This window comes from Lutjanus erythropterus, chromosome 16 (genome assembly GCF_056507025.1).
Source record: "Lutjanus erythropterus isolate fLutEry1 chromosome 16, fLutEry1.hap2, whole genome shotgun sequence".
NCBI classification, from domain to species: domain Eukaryota; kingdom Metazoa; phylum Chordata; class Actinopteri; order Lutjaniformes; family Lutjanidae; genus Lutjanus; species Lutjanus erythropterus.
The window spans coordinates 7,246,000-7,271,326 of NC_139332.1; the positions used below are offsets into that span (position 1 = coordinate 7,246,000).

Genomic DNA, 25,327 nt, shown 5'->3' on the forward strand with positions numbered 1-25,327 from the left:
GAAAGAGATCAATTATATGTTAATAAAAGATAATCTGCCTGTGCAAAAAATTCTCTTTTAAAGATCTTTTTTCTGCAGTTGATTGTATTGTATTGGTATGCAAGGATTTACTGTATTTACGGTATATTCATTAAAGAGCCATGGGGTAGGATTTAGTGCCGTCTATCAGTGAGCAGGTGCTGATTAAGAATACCTCACCTAACCCTCCCCTTCCAAGTGTGTAGGAGAATTTATGTTGGCTGAGAAACTTGTGAAAAATGCAAAAGGCTGTATTGAGAGCCACTGTTTGGTTTGTCTGATCTAGGCTACCATAGAAACATGACAGTTCAACTTTGCAACCTTAGTGGAAGAGGACCCCACATACTCTAAGGTAACAAAAGCACATTTTTTTCAGGCATCCCTGCATTATTGAAAACATACTTAAGAATATTATATTAATTTTATGCCACATTCTGCTGATAGAGCTGACACAATATGCCTTTAAAGAGACAAGTTACACTCCAGATTAAAAATACATCTTTACATCTGACCTGTAGTGCTATTCATCCATGTATATTGTTTTGGTGTGAGTTGCAGAGTTTTGGAGATGTAGTGTAGATGTCTGCCTTGTCCAGTATAATGGGACTAAATGGCACTCGGCTTGTGGTGCTCAAAGCACCAAAAAATACATGTGAAAAAGTCAAAATCAGTGTGTCTTTCCAAAAATCATGACCCAGTTACTCAAGATAATCTACAGACCTTATTGTGAGCAGTTTAATGTGGGAACTACTTTCTTTCTTGCATTAAACTGCTCACAATCAACTAGAACTAGAAAGAAAGTAGTTCTAGTTGATTCTTAAGTAATTCTACTGCAAGAAAAAAAGTGGATATATGCCAGGGGAAAAATATGTTTATGTTTTTGGGGTGAACTGTCCCTTTAAATGCAAAATCGTATCCACATGCATTAAAACAACAAGATACTTCTGATTACAATTATGTATTGTTTCTTCCCATATTTTTGTACATAATATGTCTTTTCTGATTATGAAAACTGATAAGATGAAAACAACATAAAAAGATGAAATGTTTTACATGGTTGAATGCCTAACTTTGCAGGTCAGATATAGGAAATGCTAACAACTGGACCCTTGGCATTTTACTTTTTTCAAATCTGGCCCTTCCAAAAAAGTTATTGAATAGGCCAGATTTAGGGTTTAAAAAATCACGGTTTGGTTAACAACATTTCTGCCAGAAAGGACTAAGTTCTTCCCTTCTGCCATCTCCCATGACAGGGCTCAGTTAGTCACGTGGTTTCTGCGGCTGTTTTTGTCCAGGTGGGGGAGCAGCCAGCCTACTAAGAAGTGCGCATGCGCAACATTATTTAATCTTCTACCGAGTTAACGTGAAACACCTTTTGACAGCAAACAAGTGTTCACAAAGACGTTTTAAACACACCATTTAACGGCTCTCTCGGCATTTGGTGCAACATTCAGGGGATGTTTGGGTGCTTTTTTTGTTTCTTCCGCTCCAGAAAGTTACTTCTGTGATATTATTTGGGTCAAAAGGTGGTTAGTGAAGCTAGTTCCGCCTTCCTTTCTCTCTGTGATGGACAGCAGCGACAAGTGTCAAAAGTAATCAGGGGTCAGCGAGATACAGGATAAACACGTCTGCTACCTTTTGGATACACTTCCACACGAGTTAACCGTTCACTGGAAAAGGTGAGTAGACTTTGTGCAACATAATACACCGGTCATTTTGAGTTACAACGACAAGTGTGAGCTAATTGATGTTAGCTAGCAATGCTAATGCTACAGTAACTACAGGGACAGCAGCCACCTGTTGCTGACTCTAACTTACTTTAGCTAGCAGCAGCCAGGGATTAGCATTATGGCTGTACTCTTTGTAATACGGTTCTATCTTTAGCTAACACACCTAGTTTTGGTTGGTGAGAAGAGAAAAGCACAGGGAGAACGGAAAACAGTTCAAAGGACTTTATTCAGACTGTTGCTGTTTGTGTAACGCTCACAGTTAGCCTTGTTATCTGCTACCTGTACCTGTCTGAGAGTTAGCTTGTTAGTGTACGTTTGACGTTAACTGGGGCAGAGGTGGATGGTGGGTATACAAGGTATTCAGATCGCTTTAAGTAAAGATCCAATAGTAAAAGCAATAGTATCACTCTTAAAATACTTCCCTCCGATTATAAGTCCTGCATTCAAAACTTTACTTGAAATAATGTAAATCTTACCAGCAAAACGTACTTAAAATATCAAAGTAAAATTATTCATTGCACAGTGAAATGCTCCCTGTCAGTGTTTTACTATTATATCCAACAAATTCTACAGACAAAAAAGAACTTTGTTTGGTATAGAGAGTAATGATGAAACGTGATTATTCCTCCTAATATTGCAGACCATATTGAAATTACAATACCAGTCAAAACAAACACAAATAAAAAACAATATATATCAAAATATGTAGTCTATAAGTGTCACCGTCCTGTGATAACTTTTCATGGTGAGAAAAGAAAAACAGCTCAGTCTTCATCTTTGTGAAAGTCCATTTTCGACCTAAACCAAAAGGGTTTTTTAAAGAGCTCAGGTAGCTTAAGAAATTGGAGAATTTTCTAAACTCATTAAGTCAGTTTATCACAAACATTCAAAAGACAGAGCCAAATGGTTAGTGGGATAAAAAGTAGATTTACCTGTTAATGTGTTAGTATAGCTGTGTAAGTCCATGTCACTACTGGCCTACATCATGTCTGGTATCTTTTTTTTTTTACAGAACATAATGGAGATTGCTATTGAAAATACCAGTGAAAGATTGCTGTTTCAATGCTCTGACATAATTTTGTTTTTTAATTATTAAATAAAAATACAAAAATAAATAAAGGATATCAGCCAATATATCTTTCAGATTTTATTTACTCCCGAATATATTAACTCCCTGATATAAAGTTGCATAAAGTGGAAATGTCGAGTACAGTACAGATAACTTAAATTTTTACTGAAGTACAATGCTTGAGTAAATGTACTTGATTACATTCCACCACTGAGCAAGGGCGATGCCAATTAACTGAAAATATCTTACGATTGACTTACTTTGGCTGTTAGTTGTCTGTCTGTTGTTGTCAGGACACTTCACCACACTAGCACTGTTAAAATCCTAGATTTGTATTCTTTTGTAATTCTTCTAACTTAGTATATTTGCATTTGAGGCGTCACTGAGCCCTCAGACCTTTGCATGGCAGCTATAGCTTTATATTACATTACAATGAGTGCAGGCTTCAGGTGTAAAGTATTTGGCTTCTATGAGAAGCAATTGTCTCTCTGTGAAGCCTTCCTCTGCATTCCATTCACAGGCCCGTCTACTTGTTGCAACAGGCACCCAGTGCTTTTAGTACTCACTGAAAGCTGTAATACGCCCTATAGAAGAACACAGACTCTCAGAGAGACAGAAGACAAAAGAAGCTGCTGCAGCTTATTGTATTTGCTCTAGATGGGCAGCATTGTAATCAGGTCAGACACGTTATTGTGCTTTGTATACAGATAGATGCGGATTGTTGCATCTGACAGGGATTACACCAAGTTTATCAGCAGAAAAAGGTGTCGGGAAATTTTATCTCAATCTAAACACATTGAGGTGAGTTTGAAATGAGGCTGAGAGATTGATGGTGATGGGGCATGTTGCAGGGGATTGGCCCTCATTTTCAGAGGATTCAAATGGTGGGAAATGGACGCCTACCGTGGCTCGTAACTGTAATCCTGTTCATAATTACACCTTCTCTGGCTGATATCCAACTGTTGTCTGGAGGTTATTTTTTACTGCAGCCAAAGGCGTAATGTTTTCAGTCCAATTTGTCAGACAGATTGGAGTGTCCCTCAAAAATTTGTTAAGATTCTTAAAAATTTGATGAAAAAGTAGGACTCGCTAAGGAATGAGTTCTTGGTCTATGTCTAAGAATGATTTCTTGACAGTTGTTGGTGGGGAGTCTCTGTACTGCTGCACACCAGAAAAAATATCTGACATATTTGATCTGAATGTAGATACAAAATACTTTTAAAACTTGTTCTTGTTAAACTATAACAGAGAGTGTTGTGCAGCCTTGGCAGAGGGATGCTCTGTGCTTTCTAATACGTTTTGCGATAGAAAGCAAACTGTAAAAGTGGCTGAGTTTGGTAAAACATGAGGCTGGTAGAATGGAAATTCATAGAAAACAGAGATGTGTCCAGATGATTGAGCATCTGATGTTGTGTGTCTTGGTGGGGCTTATATAATCAGATGTGTGTGTGTGCCATTATCAGCTAGCTGTTGACAGTGGCTCATTGAGACCCATGCAGCTCGCTCCTAAACAAACTCCAGCTTGGCTCTTCATTTAGTGATTGCCAAGTCTGCAGAAAGAACTTGGCCCCATGGCTGATTGTTCTCCTCTCAGCGCTGTGGAGCTCTGTCCCTTTATCCGATGGACTGGGAGTTCTTAATGAGCTAATTGGAAGCTCACACTGAACAAACAGGATTATGTAAAATGTAAGAACTACTGTACCAGTGCAGTGCAAACAGCACAGCTGATTTTAGACATCTACTTTTCAAGGGAATCATATCTATTAAGCATCTCACCTGAAGTATGAATGAATGTGACATTTCTTAAAAACTGTATCATTCATCGTGCAGCAATCTCAGAAGTCATTATTGCTTTGCTAAGGCAGCATAATCTTTTATCAAAAACAGTAAAGTAAGTAAAATCTAAAGTGAGTAAAATCTATATTAACCAGGTGTGTTTAGAGTTTATTATCACAAAGTAAAGTGTCCTGAATTTGGTTTTATATTCATGTGAATAAACACTGTGAATTCAAAGGCTGAGCTGTTGCAGTCTTGGATCAGGTGCATGTTTTGTGTGTTTTATTTTGATGACAGGCTAGCAGCATGCCTGGCAGTAAGCTTACTTATCCAATTAGCATGATACCAGTTGACACTAGTGGTTTGCAAATCTTTCTGGGGCTGTCTAGAACATGCTTTGATTTATTAGAGTGAATTGCATCCTGGCCAGCAATGGCTTAGTTACTTGTGATGTGATTTTACATTAGTATTGTGTGAAGAAATACTCAAAATAAAAAATAAAAAAAGACAAAAAAAATGTACAAACTGTTTTCTCACAAGCATCATGCTGAATGCAAAATGAATCATTAATATGGAAGATAAGAAGAATATGGGTTAAGGTGATAAAAATACTTTTACAGACTTAAATTATTGATGTAACTTATGATTTTCATTATTGGTTAATCTGCCGATTATTTTCAGAGTTAATCTCTTTATTGTTTAGTCCATAAAATGTCAAAATAATGAGAAATGTTAATCACAGTTTGCTGGAGCCCAGAGTGATGTCTTCAAATTGCTTCTCTTGTCCAGCCAACAGTCCACAACCCAAAGACTCTTCATTATTATCATAAATGACAAAGAAAAGCAGCAAATCTTTACATTTAAGAAGCTTGAACCAGCTAATATTTGACATTTTTGTTTGAAAAATGAAAAACGATTAATCAGTAATCAAAATTATTAGCAATTTATTTTGTTTCAATTTATTAATCGACTAATCATTGCAGCTGTAATTGTCATTATCTTGTTCAATATCAGCCTGGTTTAGGGCTGCAACTAACAATTATTTTCATTGTCAAATAATTGTAAAATAATTATTTTCTGGATTAATCGATTAGTTGTTTAGTCCGAAAAATGCTAGAAATTTTGAAAAATGCCCATCAGTGTTTCCATGACACACAAGATGTCTTGTTTCACCTGCAACGCAAAGATATTCAGTTCACTCTCATAAAGAAGACGCACCAGAACATATTCACATATATAAGAAGCTGAAATCAGAGAATCTGGACTTAAAAAGGACTCAATCTGATCAGTCAATTATCAAAATAGTTGCTACTAATTTGATAATTGATTATTTGATTAATAGTTGCAATTCTAGTGGTTTTATTGCTAAGTATATTCATGCTGAAATGTCAGTCTGAAGCTGTCCTCAATCATTTATACTGTGTATTCCTCATGGTATTGCAACTGAATTGTGTAAAAAGATGTAAAGACTCAACTCATACCAAAATACAAAAAGGTATACACTTGCACTTGTGTGAAAGTACTGAAATACTACTGTTAGATCATGTTACCAAACCTGAAAATCTTGCTGCCATTTTGCCCACCATCCTTTAGATTGCACACAGTATTGCTAATGCTGAGATAATGTGGGCTTGGACACAGAGACAACATTGAAGCAGTGGCTTGTAACCGGACATAGGTATCTCCTCTTCAACCTTTGGATGCTCTGTAAAATAATGACAGGACTGGGTGTGAACCTGTGTCTGTTTGTACACGTTCACGTGGTGTCCTAAGGGCTTCAGCATTACAATGCGAGGACTGAGTCGACTGGCTCAGCTGCTCTAGTTTACTGGCTTGTATGCCCACAAAGCAGTGCACATTAACTCACCTCTGTGTTTGCTTTGCTGCCAGCTTGCACCAGCTAGTAGTTGAATTTCTGAGCCGGAGCTCACTTGGGCCTAGAGCACCTGGGGGATATTTGAGAACAGACTTGGGTTGCAGCAGTGCTGAACTTTATCTAGTGAATTATTTGTGAGTTCAAATACGTATCAACTTCTCTCTCTCTCTAGGGGCAGGTTGGAAACAATGAATAATTAATAGATTAAGCCTTTTTCAAATGGAAAGAAAATAAATAAACAGGGCTGTCTTTGTTAATAAGCTCAGACTAAATTGATATGAAACCGTGATTTTCTGCCATAGACTCCCATGCAAAATAACTCAAACAGTAGTAATTGTGTTTACCTTGTAGTGGTTGTAGTTCCATCAGTTTTTCTTTTAATATATATAATGATTGATCCAAAGTTACAAGTAACTGAAGTTATCAAATAAATGTAGGGGAGTAAAAAGTACAGTATTCCCTTGACAGTGTAGTGGAGGAGGTATAAAGTAGTGGAAAATGAGAATACTCTAAAGTGTACATGATTTTGAGTAACGTAACCAAGTAAGTGTACTTTTATACATTCCACCAGTTTCATTATTTTAAAAAAAACATGGAGTCTTTTTGATTGTTGGTCATTGTACCAAAGTATTTAAGTCTTTAAGGCAGTGCTCTGAATCGCCTACATTGTAGATGAATATTCCTGTGGACATTTGTTGGATAACCAGAGTGTGAAATGTAGTAGTGACATACACACTAGAGTAGTGGACACAAGCCTTTTAAATGGGTCTTTTGAAGTGGTGTTCAGCACAGCTGCAGCTGTTGAGCATGTGCTGTGTATACATTATAGCCTAAGACTTGTCAAACCAGTTGGACTGAACCAAAGCTGTTCAGACAGAGGGTTGAACGCTGTTAGAAAACTACATCTAGCTAATTTAAAAGTTCAAGGCAGGCTAGCCTCTTCAGTTTGCATGCCTGGTAATGAACACACAATTTTAGAGGCATTTAAGTCAATGGTGATGACTGTCTTCTGACAAAAAGATCTGTGCTTTAATCCAAGAAAATGGCACCCACTTAAGCCCTATCTGATAATAAACTGAGTTTACTCAACATGCGTTCAGGTTAACATTTGAAAAAAAAAAAAAAAACAGCAGCAAGAAGGAAATTGACTTTGTGTCCACCTGTTTTATGTACCTGTCTGTTTGTATATTTTACAGGTCTGCTGTAATCACTGCTGCTCAGTTGTTCTGCTGGAAGTCCCAGCCAAACTGCAGGGACAGGGATTCTGGGGAAGATTTAACTGACGATCAATGATCTTCAATAGAAGTAAGTTGGCAAAATGACACAATTTGTCGCTGACTGCAGTAACTAGTATTGGCTTGTTGCACTTTTCTTTCATCGAGACTACATTTGAAGGCTGAATTCACAGAGAACCTGTGGTTTATCAAAATATCATTAGAACCTGGCCAAGTCCACCTGATAAGAAGGTCAAATACCTGCCTGCCCGGCTACACTCGCCCTTTTATGCAACAGTGTACACATTGTGCAGTCTGTGCAGTCTGTTCAGTCACACAGGCTTGGTCCTGCACGTTTGTTGTCAAAGAACTTTTGTCATTCCAAAGTGCGGTTTGATACTGCTGTTAGGACCCTCCCCTGCTCACGTCACAGTGGCTGCACCTACTGATTTTTGACCAATTAGAGGCAGGACTATCATTTGAATCATTACTGTGAAGCTCACTGGGAGAGACAACACAGTTTGTCTTTATCTGTGTTCGTGATCCTGATCTTGACACTGTGATCTGTCTCCCTGCCCAACTGCTCTGCCTTAAAGCCACAGGAAATTCAAAATTGTGAATTTGTAATTTAATAGTCTCATTGTGTTTGGCATGAGTCATTTCAGAGTCTAAATTGCCTCTCTGCTGTTCATCATCTTATTTTCTCATTAGAACGGACTTGGTTTTGCACTGTTGTGAAATGTTAGGCTAAATGAAAGATATGACAGTTTGGAAAATATTGTCATCTTTGGTGACTGATTGACTTGTCAATTCGGTGTTAGGCTGTGACTTGCTGACCTCTGATGAACAATGTAAGAACAATTACTGGGGAATGATAGAATTTTTTTTCAGCTGATACTGATAAGGTAATAATTTCACCTTTTTGCACATAAAAACATATTTTAACTTGTAGTTAATGCACTCCGAGGATAAAAAGGCTATGGTGGTGCTTGCAAAGATGGATGATTTAATATTCCACCACTGTGACTTAACCAACTGACATCGCTATTGCAACAAACAAAAAACAGTTCTGACTCCGTTTATTTGTTTTTAGTTTATTAATAGTTTATTTTATTTTTTCCATCAAAAAAATTTAACAAATATACTTTAGCTTTTCCAGAGCATTTTGCCAAAGAATTCAAATTAAATCCTCTGGCTTAATCTGTCAAATCAGATATTATTGTAACTGATATTTGTCTGCTTTAATTTAATTATCAGAGTAATAAATAATTTGAATTTACCATTATTGACCGGAATTTTATTAGTCCCAGCATTTGTTGTGCATCCCCACCGGAGAAACCTGATTGAATTTTTTCCTAAGTCACAACATTTTATTATTTATCATAAAGAACTGATGCATTAAAGGGAAAATTTGGCACTTTTCATGTGGATGTCAAGACAGTGTTGATTGAAGTAGTTAATTGAAGCAATGAATTCCTCAGTGTGCGCTATACTTACTGGGAAAAAACTGAGTTCTCCTGATGCAAAATCTGTTGTTCTTCCTGCATCATGGAAAACACACGAAGAAATACATATGATGCAGCTTTTAAGTTAAAGGCAATTGATCTGGCTGTCGAAGAAGGAAATAGAGCTGCTGCACGCAAGCTTGGCATTTTTTTAACCAGCCTTGTTACTGTCGTTTTACTGTCAATTTACTGTCGTGTTATAGGCACTGTTTTCGGAAAAAAGCATTTATTTAATTAAAAATTAAAAAAATCTTTCTGTGTACCATCTTCCTGTGTAAATATCTCATGTTACAACGTGGACACCTGTGGCTTATAGACAAGTGCAACCTATATATGTACAATTTTTTTTTTCTTTTTAAATTTAGTTGGTGCGGCTTATATTCAGGTGCGCTCAATAGTCCGAACATTATGGTAGTTCACTGAGCAGTTTCACATAAAATTAAATTATTGTCAAACCTACGATAAACAGAAAATTTCTTTAGTTTTGAAATTCAGTTTCAAATTGTGTAAGTGGTAGCACAGTTCAGCCAGAATCAAAAAATAATTTGTCTCTGGCCTTAGTCAATCGTTCATATTTTTTCTGAAGTAAGGTCCCATGGGGCACAGTGAAAGGGACGTGACTTTGCCTCTTCATAATCTTAGGCTAGGTGGTGATACACAGCAATATGGGCATGGGTGTCAGAAACTCACAAGTAGTGCATCCTGGTATATTTAGGTACTGCTGCAAGAAGGAGAGCTCAGCTTTCTCAGTCAGTGTAGCATTGAGGAACTGATTGCTTGAATTTACTACATTTACCATCAGCACTGACTGAACATCCCCATGAAAAGTAGAGCATGACTTCAACATCAACATCACTAAGTGACTAGTGTTTTGCATGATGTCACGTGACAATAATGTCACCAACAACCTCTTACCTGTTAAGCCTGGCTTACCTGGTAACACATATTAACTATAATTAGTATGATACATGTTAACTATATATATTTTGCAGTTAAAGCTGAAGCTTTTGGTAGATAATGTTAAACCATCAGTTGATTAAATTTACAGCTTTCTCCATCTGCCTCTGCTTGCAACACATACAGTACTAAGCTTGTTTTGCTATTCCCTCAGTGTTCAGCACAAACTGTCTTTCTGTTTGTAACGTATTGGGTTGAAAGTGGCTGAAAGAAGCTGCTCTACTCCATTTGCAGCTGTCAAAGGGATTCCTTTGTACCTTCGCTGCTGTATGCTGTTATTGTGTGTGACATCTTGAGGTCATTTGCATTATTTATATAGTGCTTTTGATTCAATTTGCATGAAATAGAAACACCCCAAGCATTCCGGTGCCTGGACTTCAATAAGAGAGGTCTGATTTTAGTTCTTCAGAACTTATTTTATATTTTAGAAGTTATTTGATCTTTTCTACCTTGCAGAATGCATCAGAAAAATACTTGCATACAACCTCAATCCCAAAAAGTTGTGATGCAGTGTTAAACAAAAATAAAAACAAAATGTAATGATTTGCAAAGTATTTTCAACTTTTAATCAATTGAATACAGTACAAAGACTTTAATGGTCAAACTGATAAACATTATTGTTTTGTGTAAATGTACATTCATTCTAGTTGGGACAGGGTCAATAAAAGACTGGGAAAGTTGGGAAATGCTCAAAAAATATCTGTGTGAAACATTCCACAGGTAAACAGGTTTATTGACAACAGGTAGTAGATAACAGACAGTATCATGATTAGGTGTGAAAGAGGCATCCTCAAACGGCTCAGTCATTCACAAGTAAGGACGGGATAAAGTTCACCACCTAGTGAGAACAATGTTTCCTGACACAGAACTTCAGGAATTTAGGAATTTCACCATCTGCAACATGATGTTTCAACAACATCATCCAACATCTCTGGGCCGGAGCTCATCTGAGATGGACTGATGCTAAATGGAACAGTGTGCTGTGGCCTGATGAGTCCACATTTCAGTTGTTTTCAAAAATCGGGGTCGTTGTAAACTCTGGACTACAGAGGAAAAGGATTTTTACCAGATTGTTACCAGCGCTAACTTTAAAAGCCAGCATCTGTGATGGTATGGGAGTGTGTCGGTGCCCATGGCATCATGGGTAATTGTCACATCTGCAAAGGCCCAGACGATGCTGAAAGGTACATAGAGGTTTTGGAGCAACATATGCTGCCATCCAGATGTCTTTTCCAGAGATGTCTCTCCTTATGTCAGCAAGACAATGCCAAGACACATTCTGCATGTGTTCTAACTGGCCTTCCTGCTGTCCGGACCGGTCTGCCATATAAAATGTGTGCTGCGTTATGAAGTACAAAATACAACAATGGAGAACCTGGACTGTTGAGCATTCTTAAGTCATGTATCAAGCAAGAATGGGAAAGAATTTAACTCTCCAATCTTTAACTATTAGTTTCCTCAGTTTCCTAATGCTGATAAAAGAAGAGCTGATGTGTGACAGTGGTAAACATGCTTCTGCCCAACCTTTTTGCAGCATGTTGCAGGCATCGAATTCGGTATGTATGTTTACAAAAAATTTAATCAGTTTGAACATTATCTATCTTGCCTTTATACCGTATTCAACTGAATATAGGTCAAAAGGTTTTTGCAAATCACTGCCATTTGTTTTTATTTACATTTTACTCAATTTTACAACTTTTGTGGAATCCGGATTGCATAAAAACATGTTTCAGTGTCAGGCTTCGTGTAGCTTTACATGGAAAATTACTTGTACAACGAACATTTTATAGCTCTGCTGCTGCTTCATGAACAGGACAATCCTATCTAGATGTTTGGTAGCTGTGGAAAGATTTAAATGTCCTAATACAAATTGACAGAAAGCTCACTAAAACATAATTTGAAAGTCTAATTTTATTCTCAGTCACTTAAAATGAATGGAAATGACAAATAGACTTAATTGTCTGATGATGACTGCAGCCTGAGAAATATTACCCCATCAGTGAATGTCTCATTCCATCACACAGAGGCAGTTAGTACATTTTGCATGTTTCTAAATTATTATTTGGTTATCTGCTGGTACACATGTTTTTGCTTTTCCACTTTATCAGGAATAGTCAAACAGTGATTTCTTTTGTCTCGTCTTTGAGCGTTTTAAACATCACTTAATAAAAGATGATAATGGGTCACAGCATGCTCATGTACCCCCATCTTGAGTCTGATTTGTTTAAACCAAAGGGATTAAAACTCATCAGTAAAACAGGGGAAAAGTCAATATTGTTGAGAGTAGTCAATACGCATTTCATTCCTTCATTTTGCTGCCTCTGCTCTGGTTCTTCTCAACACTGTAACCTGCGATTTTGTGCTTCAAGCTTTTTTTTTTCATGCAATTGTGTAATTGGCTGGCAATTCAGGACAACTGTTTTCATGTCTCTTTAAATGAAATTCTGAATAATATGTTGATTTGCCTTTTAGTCTAGCAGGATTCAGCATAGATTTGCAGTTGGTGTGTGGGCTAATTAATGCACTATTTTGTCTTCAGTAAGACAACAGAGCTTTTGTTAAGCTTCAATCAGCCCCCCCAATTAGCTGCAAAGAACATCCAATCTATTGAAGTGCCCTGAGAGTCATTCATTGATTTACTGAGTAATAAAGGACATCTGGAGTCTTCACTGATTTGAATAACTTTAGTAAGTTCCTGTAAAATTAAACTTTAATATCAGCTGCTCTGGGTTGCCATAATCTCCCAACCACTCAACTTTCAGTTTTGATGAAATTGTGTTTCGTTTCAGTGATTTTTATGATCTCAGCCAGGTGTAAGCCTGGAGGGGATCACGCATTTGGTTGTCTGTGTGTCTTACATCTGTCCATCTGTAATAGGCTGTAGCAGACTCAAAGTTTTAAAGTAAGAGTAAAGATCCATCTATCATGTAAATCTTGATGACATAAACATGGCATCCACTGGTACCAACCCTGCTCTCACCTGAAGATATCTGAATAAATATGGCTTCTACGGGTACCCAAGGGTCAGACCCACATTATGCTAACCCCCTGGAGTATTTTGCATTTAACTATAACTATGGTGTATTTCAGTATTCCGCCATACTGGGGTCCCTAAATTGTAGGGGTTTGTATCTCACTGACTGAGACGATTCGATACGCATCTCGATACATGTTCAATGATACAATATATTTTCTAAATCTTTAAGTGGCCAACGATTCGGTTCGATATGATTCAGCTCTGTCACAATACGATACAATACAATACGATGCAATACAAGACAATGCAATGTGTCAGTCTTTACATTTTGATTCAAATAATGCTACATTTGTAGAGTGCTGTTAGTTGCCAAAAATCCTGATAGTTTTACTAAATATAGTAACAGTAGAGACGGAGAGAAGGAGACATTACAGTGATGTTTATATCTTATTATGAGTCTAATGTGTAAATGAGATGAGATAAATGAGAAAACTTAAAACTATTTAAAATATCAGTACTTTTGCAGTAAGATGATGTGCTGCTCTGTTTCATATGAAGAGTGCTGTGGTTTTGATCAGTGTGGAGGAACAGTGAAGTGTTACCTGCTCTCACAGTGACATGACGTCTCTGTGGGTCAGACTCGTGTCTCTGTTCTCTGCTGTCAGACACGTTTTACATAAATGATCTGCAGCAGCGTTTCTCATCTTTCTTATGAAACCCAAACTCAGTCTACACTTAAGCGTTATGAAAGTTTGGTGGTGCAACGTAGTACAATGTCACTTCTGTCGCTGTTTTCAGCGCCGTCTGTTATGAGCAAATGAAGAGGAGACACAGGAGAGGGAGGAGGGAGCGCTTGTTTTGTGAGCACGGCAGTGGGCGTCCAGTGAGAGCGGTGCAGGCAGAGACAGCGGGAGAGAGAAGACGGAGGGAAGTTAACAGTGGCAGCTCCCTGATGCCAAAATTAAATGTATACGCATCCCAATGAGATGTATCGATACGCTAGTGTTGCATCGATTCGTTTCCGATTCATGTTCAGCTTTTTACCGATGCAGGGCCGTCTGAACCGATGCACTCGTATCTAACACATTAAAGTCTGATGCATCGGGCGCATGAGTGAATTGTTACACCGCTACTAAATAGTATTGGAATAACATAAATTGGGTCTAACTGGAAAGGTGAAACTCTTACGAATTCAATGAACCCAGTTGTATTCATGTGTGAGTAGGCCCAGGCGATATAGCCAAAAAAAACTATCACGATAGTGAAGTTTCATATCAGTCGATATTGATAATTATTGATCGTGTAAGTTGTGACTGATATGTTGTGTACTCCAAAGGGTGGAAGTGGCTGAGGGGATGAAATACGTTTGTTATATTATATTGCAACAGTATTACAGGGATGACTATTGGTGCTTTCACAAAATGTTAGATTATGTTATAAATAATCATCAGTAATGTGGATATAATGCCTAAGTGAGTAAAAGCAAATAACAGATCAGCTGGAACAGTCTGGTAAATTCTCAAAATGACATCACTTAACTGGAATGCAGCCTAGACAACACTTCTGACATATCACGATATAACAATATCCAAAATCTATCACGATATCTAGTGTCATATCACAATAAAATATAATATCATTATATTGCCCAGCCCTATGTGTGATGAATGTTAGTCCCCATATTAGCAAGTCTGATTATAGTGAGACCAGTTTTTGAAACTGGAGCATGATAGTGGTTACTTGTTAGAATTAAATTCTGTTCCTGGGGGCGATCTAATTTGCTCTATGCCCAAACATTAAGATTCTGGAACATCCACTGGGACTTACAGGCTCTGACCTGTGAATAGGCAACATCGACAGTGTAAATTATTTAAAATCTCAGCCTTTGTGAGCAGATTTCTATATCTGTTATATTGTTGTAAAGCCACCTGGTTCCTTGTAATATTCTAAATAAATAACAATGTTTAAATTGAGAAGTTTGGACTTACTGTCCCATTTATTGTTTCCTTATTAAGTTTTTACAGTTACGTGAACTCAGGATTCTCACAACAATACAATACCATTGCACTACTCTGTGCTTAAAGAAAACAGACTATACAAAAATACTTTATTAATAACTGCAAATATCTGCTGGTTGCATCTGGTGGTTGTGGGGACATTGCAGTCAGTGCTTCACCATCTGTTGCCTGGCAGCGATTTATTGACTGCACTTTTATAGTCTATTAAAAAGTTTTTAGCTGTGAATTATGTTGGAAGATTACAGAAGGATGACAAGTGAGAAGAATTCATGAAGTCAAGCATTTATTTATACTGTGTCCAACAACTCTTGTAATTACACACCCAATGAAGTTGTCTGCATTATGTTATTGATTGTTATTGTTAATTATTAAGATTTTGTCAATACATTTAATATTGCATTTGTTCCTTTGTTTCAGGAGCTGCTGACTGCTGAGTTTTGTACACTGTGATGGAAAATCCTGGTAAGAGAAACTCCCTTTTCCAATACTGCAATTAAAAATTTTGAGTTTTTAGTTTTAATATTTTAGGTTTGTTATTTTTTAATTCCATTATGCTTGATAAATAAGTTGGCAAAATAAAATAAAAAAAATCATCATAATATATTTAAAAAAATCTTAACCTAAACCTTTCGTTTTTTCGTATCTTTGTATAGGCAGGTACAAGTCAAACCTTTAGAAAGCCCTGTATATACCATCTCATTTAAAGGTTTTATTTTGTATGTACCTATATACATGTACAGTACATGTTGGCTATAGTGAGACTGTTATCTCAACCACAGTATCATGATGATAGAAAGTGGTGAGTCAACAAACCATGTTAGGTTATGAGGCTGTCCATTAAGGGGTTGGCCCTGTGACGCATTGTGCTGTTGACACTGCAGCTATCTGATTGGCCCTCACCCAGAGGACACACCTGTAGGTTAGCAGAGCCGGTTTCTCTCACTGACACTCATGGCCTTGTGTCTATTTCACCACTGACCTCGATCAGTGACAACCTCAACACACCGCCTACATACTCACGTGTCTCAGAGGATCTTTGTTTCTCGGCTGAACTGTTGTTTTGTAACATCTGTGGGAAAACACAGTACCTGGGATGGCTGTTCAGTCTGAATATATTCGTGAGTAAACTGCCTTTCTGTCTGTCGTTCGGTTTTGGATGTTGAAAATTGACATTTCAGTTTATTTACACTGTTCTTTTTCGACTTGGTTGAAATGTTATTAAGACATGATTGATACTGAATTGAAATAAAATGATAAGTTTGGTAACTGAAATGTCAAGTCAGGGCATTGGCTTTGCTCCATGATCACTTTATAAACAACTTGGCCATGGTGACAGGAACGGATTAAGGAAGTTTGATCTACTCATCCCTGCCTGGCCTTTTTGCCAAGCAGTAAAAATAAACTGGACTTCCTCCTCAGGGATGTGTTTCTTAAATGACAACATAGCTGTTGAGCAAGTGGAGCACTTTACATGTCCTTGTATTCTGATCTGAAAGGGCAAAGTCGTCCAGCATGTTGGCTCGTGTTACACTATATTGGTATTTCTATGTGTTGGAGTTGTTATGATGACATAGTATGATAGAATTTTTCTGAGTCATCAGGTTGGTGTTTATTGCTCAGCTGGTCTTCGTGTTCTCATGTTCAGAGTGGTTTGTTTTAAAGCTTGAAAAAAATGTGTTTGTCTCCATCTGCTGCTGCTTGTTGGAAAGAGTGAAAAGCGCTTCAGTGCCATGATGAGTCATAAGTTAGAAGATGTCGTAGGCTGTGATCCCCTTCTGTTTACCAGTGACTTCCAGGATTGTTGTCCTAATTACCGTCCCTGTGCCAAAAGGCTGACCGTGGTCTTGCATTCCACACATTCCTGAATCAGAGTTGTGCTCTTGCGCTGTAGCTTTAATTGGATTGCAGAGGGAACAACGGTGGTGTAGCGTATTATGAAGTGAGGTATTTTAGTAAAAGGGGGAGAGAGTGGGGAAATGACATGCAACCAAGGTCCGTAGGCAGGAGTCGAACCCACAGCCACTGTGGAGGACTCAGCCTCTGTACATGGGGTGAAAGGTCTACCAACTGAGCTTCTAGCTTGGAACCAAAGTTCATCTTTTGATCTGTGACTCTCTAATGTAGTAGCATTAGTATTAAGGCTAGGCAATAAAACTGAAACATTTATCATGATAAAATATTAAATTTCGGTTGATACTGATAATTTTTAATGACCTATCTTTAATGAAGACTAGGACAAAAACGGTTGAATTTAACCACTTAATTTTGCATTTAACAGTCTGACTTTGAGTGTAGTCACTTTCCCCACCGTCTGCACTCATTTGCTCACTCCACACTGTTTCTCTTCTTGTGTCACATGTTCACGTTGCAACTGAACAACATAATAGGGCTGCAACTAATGATTATTTTCATTATCAGTTAATCTGTTCCATCCTTTTTTCGATTAATTGATGAGTTGTTTGGTCCATAAAATGACAGGAAATTGTAAAAAAGTTGATCACCGTTTTCAAAAGCCCAATGGTGATGTCTTCAAATGTCTTTTTCCACAACTCAAAGATAATCAGTTTACTCTCATAGAGTAACAAGGAAAACAGAAAATATTTACATATGAGAAGGTTGAATCAGGATTTTTTTAATTAAAAGAAAAAAATTAATCACTTATCAACTTATTTTAATGTGGACCCTCAGGAAGACTATCTTTGCTTTATGGCTCAGCTGATGGGGTCTCAAACAAATGGACGAAAATAGTTAGCAATTAATTTAATAGTTGATAACGACATGTCTGTTAATTGATTGGCTGTTTGCTTGTCACTCATAGCATGCTCCATTATCAAAGGACATGATTGGCTGTTTGAGCCACAGCATATTTGTATGTACTTTCATAGTACTTTGCATTTAATGCATTTAAGCAAAACTATTTAAGATTTTATTAAACAAATTTCTTATTGCTATTGATTAAGTGACTATTGCTGGTATATACCACTATTGTTTTATTGCCCAGGCCTAATTGTCATATTATAATATTTGGAGAGCTATTAATATTATCTCCTCATCCCCTCCCATGAAAAGTTTCATCTAGTTATTGCACTGTCTTGCCCTTTTAAGTAGACTTGGATCACTTTCTATAACCCAAATTCTGTGTGATTAGCAGTAGAGCAGATGGTCAACATTCTTTTTCCTACTTTCCACTTTTATCTCTAACATGCATGGAGGAGCTTGTCTAACCCCCACACACTGATTACATATAACCTAATCAGAGTGTGCTCTGATAGGAATGTTCAGACACTGATTGCCTCGCTGCCCTGTTTCTCTCCTACATGGAGGTTTACAGCAGGATGCCCACTGGCCAAATGGCTGGCGAATGTTCAGTTTTTACCAGCCAGCTCAATAGATTACCATTGTTTCTTGGCTGCTGAGTGAAGCAAATCTACTTACCACTTTCATATTTGATCAGCTTTAGGCTGGTGGCTGGTGCTACTTTTAGGCTTTGATACAGTACAGTCCCTCCACAGTAACACTCACTAACATCTTTTGTCAGCTTTTGTCTTCAGTGGGAAGGCACAGTTGGCATTCATTCCTCAGTCAAATGACAAGTCACAGGTATTTAATGGCTCCAGCTTCAATCAGGCTAGTTGCCTCTATCTGTAACTTCTGTGACTCTTTTGCCCCTTTTTGATACACAAATTCTGGTTTGGCATTACCATTATGACAGGCCTACCTGCTTGAAGGTTTGTCTTTTAACTGTACACTTGTCTTGAATCAAGTTGTAAAATGAATTTCCAATAAATTCACTTATGAGGCAGCAGAATCAGAAAATGTTGGGTTTTTCATCAGCAAGAACTTAACATGCCTCCTATACAACTGAGAACTAACATAAAACTGTAAAACAAAGTAGATACCTGGAAGTACAAATGGCAATGCAGGAGAGGAACAAAACTTCAAACCACAGTGATTTAGTTAGGAAAGAGTCGAGTCTTGGCTCTCCAGCGCTCTTGTGACATTGAATGTGACACATCAGGAAAATAAACAGATAGTCAAATAATGGGAAAGGAGTTGATCACCCGTTTTTGTTTATCCATATTCCTAAAACCTACATGAATGTGCTAATTTTGGTGTAAAAAGGGTAAATGTGAGAATAAGGCCTCTGGAGAAGTTTTGGCCTGTTGGCTCAGGTGGTTATATGTTTGGCACTTAACTGTGAGATGTTGTCCTGTGCTTTTGATACAGTATGTAAAAGTAAAGAGCTTGTGTTTTCAGTAAAGAGGTAATGAATTTGTCTCATTTTAAAGACACTATCACAAAATTCTATTTCTAAAACCAATGCCAATTAAATTGTAATAAAACATTTGTAGCCAGAGGGAGATATAGTCAATGAATTAGGTGTGTCTGTAAAACAGAGTTGCTCATATCTAATAAATGTGTTACCAGTATGCACATGCATTCCATAGTTTAAAAGGACAGTCCCTGGAGAGTCACTGGACACCTCCACTGTGTCACTTCCTCTGCTCTGGCTCCGAGCTCCACCCTGGCCCGGCTCACCTTCCACTGCTCGAGTTACTTCACCCTGCAGAGCCCGCCCCTCGCCCTTCAGGGAGTAGTGTTTTGTCAGTCTGTGAAATGGTGCTAGCGGGGGGCCCACTGCATTGCAAATCCCTCAAGGCCTGATGGCTGGACCAGCCAAACCTCAAAGCTCGCCTGCTGTGAACTTTGCCCCTGAAAAATCTGCTCTCGGGAATGAAAGGCATCTAAGACTGCTGGATTACCTTATTGGCGTACCTTATTTATGAAGTCAGTCTGCCAAGAAGGGAGGGACCTAAGACCTCAGCGAGTGTGTGTGTTTGTGTTTTAAAGCGAAAGAAGGAGGGAGGAAGGGAGGGAGAGACCAAATCACACAGGCTGAAGGGAGGGGGAGGGCAAGCCTACAGAGACGAGAGACTAAACGACACAAGTGAGCAGTCAAGACAGTCTTGAGTTACACGAACTCCATGTCTGTTTGGAGAAGAGCGAGGTGGCTTTAAGTTTTGCTCTCCTGCCACGGGCCTCAGGAGAGGCAGGGCCCGGCAGGCCAGCGGAGACAGGAACCGTAGCATGGGACACAGTGCTAGCAGTGAAACAGTGGCCCAGCAACCGGCCCAACACAACACGGGTGAGTCGGAGACCAGAGGCTCAGCATTATATAGTTGTTGTGAACATTATGACTGATGTTAGATGGGGGAACAGCCTGGCTTGGCATGTTTGCGTTTGTGTAGAAAAGCCAAAAAGAGTATCGCCTAGAGTATATATGAGCAGGTGTTTTGAAATCAGAGAGAAATGGGAAGGCAGCAGGCACAGACAGGTGAAGAAGAATGCATGCAGATGGAATGTGGTGATTGTGAAATGTACAACCCACACAAACTTCCCTCTGTCTGCACGCAGCGCTCCATCTCCTCGTGGAAGCTTCTCTGAAAAACAAGATTTGGGGGTACAAGGCACCAACTGACACCAGCTCTCCCCATGTGGATCTTTTAAATGTACAAGACTTGGCCTTTTGAGGCAAATTGTAGTTGACAGGTGTGTTGTGTAGTCCCTGTCTCTCTGGCTAAGCTAATAACAGTGCAAACTTTCAGAACCTGTTTTTGCCGTCAAAAGGAGGGTCCTCTGTCAAGTTCTGTTTGCACACCTATGGTTCTTCTTAATAACACAGCTTGCAGCTGTTGGAATCCAGCGAATCCAGCATCTATGTAACACGGGCCTCCCCCTGTCCGTCACCTCTTTTCTGCATAATAACACAGAAATAAGCTGTAGGTCTTGGCCTGCTATTAGTTGAAAAGAAACAGTTGTTTTATGTGGTTTAAATTCTACTGCATGGTCTCTGTTCTAACACATTTCAACACTCAAGGCTAAATAAAACTTGTAACTCGAGAACATCCTCTTCTGTACATATTTGCTCAGCATGCAAAATGTATTTTTGCCTCTGGGGTGATATTCTGCGTACATGGTGTGAACATGTCATGTGATTGGCATGAGTCATATGGACTGATTGACCAGAGAACTGCATGGTTACGATCGCATTTGTGCTGGATGGTTAGTGCAGGTTTCATGCTTTTATTAGTCCTTTGCATCTGAGTGGCTGAACATTTACAGAAGCCATGTTGAAACAAGTTCTCCAGTTTAGAAAGTCATACCTGAGGCCTGGGTGTTTGCATTCAGTCTGAACACTGCACGTCTTGACTGTCTCTCATCTCATCTGTTCGGGGTCGGTGCCTTCAATTCTCTTGTTGTTCTGTGAAAAGCAGCCATCTCAGATTGTCCTGCTCTACTGTAACTCAAGGTCACCACATCACGCTTTGCTTCTGTCACAGCCAAACCACATCAATGTTCACCCAGTTCACTTCCACCCCACCCTTCCCAGTTTAACACCCACTGGTGTCTGTGTTATGTGTCAGGAATAGCTGGGAGAGCCAGTGCAGTGCACAGAGTTCACTGACCCCTGTATGCCTGCATTTCAGCGTGGGATTTCACACATACATGCAACAGCCTCTTTACTTGATGCATTGGAGAGACAAAATAATTTTCACATTTTATGAAAAAGGACAAACGCTGACTACATTTACATACACACAAAATCCGTTTTCAGAAATAGTGCAATATTCATACTATTTACATGGTTAATTAAAATAAATATTATTTTAATATTCCTGGTCCTTTTTAAAAATCCTGCTGTGAATACTTTGATTGTTCAAAAGTTGAACAGCAGCAAACACTGTCTTGAAAAGGCTGGCATTGCAATATTTGAGCAAAACCTGTTGATATCCAAGTCTTTTCTTTTTGTGCATACATCTCTACCCCAGGCTTACAAACTGTTGGCTAATTGGATTGTTTACAACACACAGAGCTGACTGTAAACAAGAAAGAGGCAAAGTATCAAAAACTGTGTTAAAAACCCCAAATGAGACACATATTCCAAATGTGCTGTAGACATGTTCAAAGAAAGCTCCTAGGACCCAAAGAATACCAGCATATCCCACATGTCTTAATCATAAAATACTACATAATCCCAAATATCCAAAACAATATGCTGTTTACGCCTATATCAAATTCACAATATTGTCATATTCTGAAAAAAAAAAAAAGTGGAAAATTAGTGTGCATGTAAACATAGTCACTGTTGCAATGGTGGGTCATCTAAGGCCAGTTAACCAGCACTTAGATATGTGTGTTTTGGGAAGTTATCTGTGGGTGTATCAGTCAGTAAAACTGCAAATACCCCTGTAGTTCAGTTAGTAGAACGTCATCAGTCCTCTGCAGCAGCTGCTGGTTCGACTCCCACCTGGAGCCCCTTTTGCTGCATGTCATTCCTCTCTCTTCAATCCCTTTCCTGTCATATCTTCAGCTGTACCTATCAAATAAAGGCAAAAATGACCAAGACATAATCTTAAAAAAAAAAAAAAAGACAGAGTAAGGTATGTCAAAAAAATACTGCTTATTAAAAACAACTTAATCTGATCTGACTTCCTGAAGTGTTTACTAGTTTTTATCTGCTCCTAGTAGAGATGATTGAAAGCATGTGTGAAGATGAAAAGAGCAGGTCAAGGCTGAAGATTAGCTACACATATTTCTCTCTTCTCTGCCATGTGGTGCATGATACAGTGTAACAGTACAGTAATCGGGAAATTTTCTCATGTCATCTTTGAACAACAAGTCATAACTAGTTGATTTGTATGTTGTGCTCTCTAGTGATGAAACATTTGGTGAATGTTGAGTCGAACTGAAAACGACAGTGAAAATACAGAGGTTTAGCATGACAGTTCGGTTTTCCCCTCCAACAGAAGAAGGGTATCCTCTGTGAATGTGGAAGTTAGTGTCAGATTATTGGTTTGAAGCTATTGTGATCCTTCAGCCTATATCAGTATATTACAGATATATTGGTATAGGTGTTTATGCTGGCTGATAAGTTAACAAGTATGGGTGAGCAATCTGCACAAAATCTTGATCACAGTTTATCAGTATACGGTGATGGTATAATGTATGTCACAATGAAGTAATTGTTCAGTAAATTCAACTAAAATATAGTCTAAAATAACAGTACTTGTCATTCTCTTCATTTGGGGCAGTTGGCAAACCAGCTAAGAGGGGCATTACTGCCACCAACTGTCATGTGAGAATGTGGCAAGGCTCCTGCTGCCCAAAGCATTGTACCTTGCGAGGCGGCTGGATTTAGAAGATTATGCAAGCATCCATCCCTGATTTGTGACATAGCGGAGAGCAGAGACTCTAAGGGATAGCTCCTGATTTGGCCAAGCAGTATTGCCAAATCCAATTACCCAAATACCGCTGGACTACCATTTCTACCATTGCACAGTATTATATATGACCCAGCCCTAGTAACAAGAAATTCCAGTGCAGAAATCCCAAACTAGGTCATGTAGAATGGTTTGTCTCAGGATGCATCTGTTGCAATTAAAAAACGATTGCAATTGGCCAATACATTATTTCAAACTCACAAATATCTATATCCGTGTCAGCCTCATAAATCCAGTGTCCGTTTGGCTATAATAGCTCAGGCTTTGGAAGAAACTACCAGTCTGGATATGAAAGTGCTGTACAACCCATGGATGGCATTACTTCCTAATGTGGATGATGAATCAACAAGTTTGCAGTCCATAATTTCTTGCTTTGTTTTTGGACGTTTAAGGTATATTGCATTAGACTCATGAAACTGTAAAAGTGAAATTTCTGCCAGGAAACATACAGACCACCCTGCCCAGCCAGCAAGGGATGAGCAGCAACACTGGTCTTTAGCCAAGGACATAAATGAGAGAGGACTAAACATGAAGAGCACTTAAAACAGAATCTAACCCAATTATTTGTCAATGAAAAGGGCTGTAGTCCACAAATGACTAATCTGGCATTGCCAGAGTAATTCACAAATGTGAATTAGAGCAAATGAAAACATGAGCAGATTTGTCTGGTTCCCAGGCTAAGAAATGCTAAACTAAAACAGGCCGCTCCATTCTCTTCACGACAAACCTAAGTCTTACTAACTTTTTGTATTTAAGAAGACAAGCATATTTTGGTGGTTAGGGTTTAATTTGTAACTCATTGTGGATTCAAATTTGGCAGATCAGTTTTGTCAGAGAGATTGAAGGACATAATGGTAAAAAAAGCAGTATAGTTACAGTGAATCGATTAGATGAAGACCTTCAGGACAGGGGCCTACTGCAGTCTGGGTGAACTCACTTTTATCCCTTCTGACATATGGAAGAGTGCTTTCATTGGTCCACAGCATGTGGTCTGGCTGTGGTTGCCCACTGTACGTACAGCACATTAATCCTAAACTGGATGCCAGCCACTGAAAAAAATCCACACGGACAGAACCAGCTACACTGTCAGCTCTCATATTCCTGATTGATGAAATTCTAATAGGTCATGCATTAATCATTATCATTTTCATTTAGTATACCAAAAAGATTTATTTTCCAAAGGAGCCTGATGTCCTGAGCTTTCCTTTTTGACTTATGATACTGGATACATTTATCTCAAGTCTGACCTTGAAGAACTCATCTACAGGTCACAAGTTTTACAGCGATTGTAAAAGGTAACAATCTACTTTTAATCCCTCAGGGTAACATGTACAAACCTGTAGCGTACAACATCAGTCAGTAGTTGGTAAGGCAGGTTACCCCTTCATCTGCCAGATATTGTTCAGCTGAAATCAGTCAGTTATGGCGTTCCTGGACGGAAGCCGGCAATCCCATCTTTTCACCGTGTTTTACATTTGTTTCTCATGTTTTCTAACACAATTGTTTTCCACTCTTTATGATGATTGTTCCGATTCAGATTTTTTGCTTTGTTTTACATCCTGTTAATCATAGGAGTGGTGGAAATTATCAATTCTTTGATGGATCGCAATTCTCCCTTAAAATATTATGAATTAATGCAGAAAAGTCAATTATCAAAAATTAAAAACCCAGTTCAAGAAATTATGATCACCTGATACAGTCTGACTAACACCCTGAGTTTAAAAGCTTAACCTTCTTTAAATTTTGATGCATTTAGATGCATGTCCTAATTACCATATCTTGCACGTTCTCTGACTGCGATCAATATAGTATTGTGACAGTAATTATTGACTGACATTGATATTTAACAAGTTAATTATATTGTTTGTATTTTAAAAGTAATCCAGTCACACACTAGTAATTACA

The 25,327-nt window shown here is 38.4% G+C and overlaps 1 protein-coding gene across 5 annotated transcripts in view; it reads left to right on the forward strand.

Moving 5' to 3' along the window:
- Positions 1 to 1,353: 1,353 nt before the first annotated feature.
- Positions 1,354 to 25,327, forward strand: part of phactr4a (phosphatase and actin regulator 4a) — a 49,268-nt gene continuing 25,294 nt past the window's right edge. Inside the window, exons 1-3 of one of the 5 annotated variants that reach the window (XM_084738387.1) lie at positions 1,354 to 1,697; positions 7,666 to 7,774; positions 15,558 to 15,602. In XM_084738387.1, the coding sequence (XP_084594513.1) occupies positions 15,590 to 15,602 (13 nt within the window). In that variant the 5' untranslated portion in view covers positions 1,354 to 1,697; positions 7,666 to 7,774; positions 15,558 to 15,589. Of the gene's footprint in view, positions 1,698 to 3,440; positions 3,619 to 7,665; positions 7,775 to 15,557; positions 15,603 to 16,110; positions 16,259 to 20,048; positions 20,287 to 25,327 lie in introns of those variants that run through there. The other 4 variants (XM_084738388.1, XM_084738386.1, XM_084738385.1 and 1 more) reach the window with 4 other exon arrangements.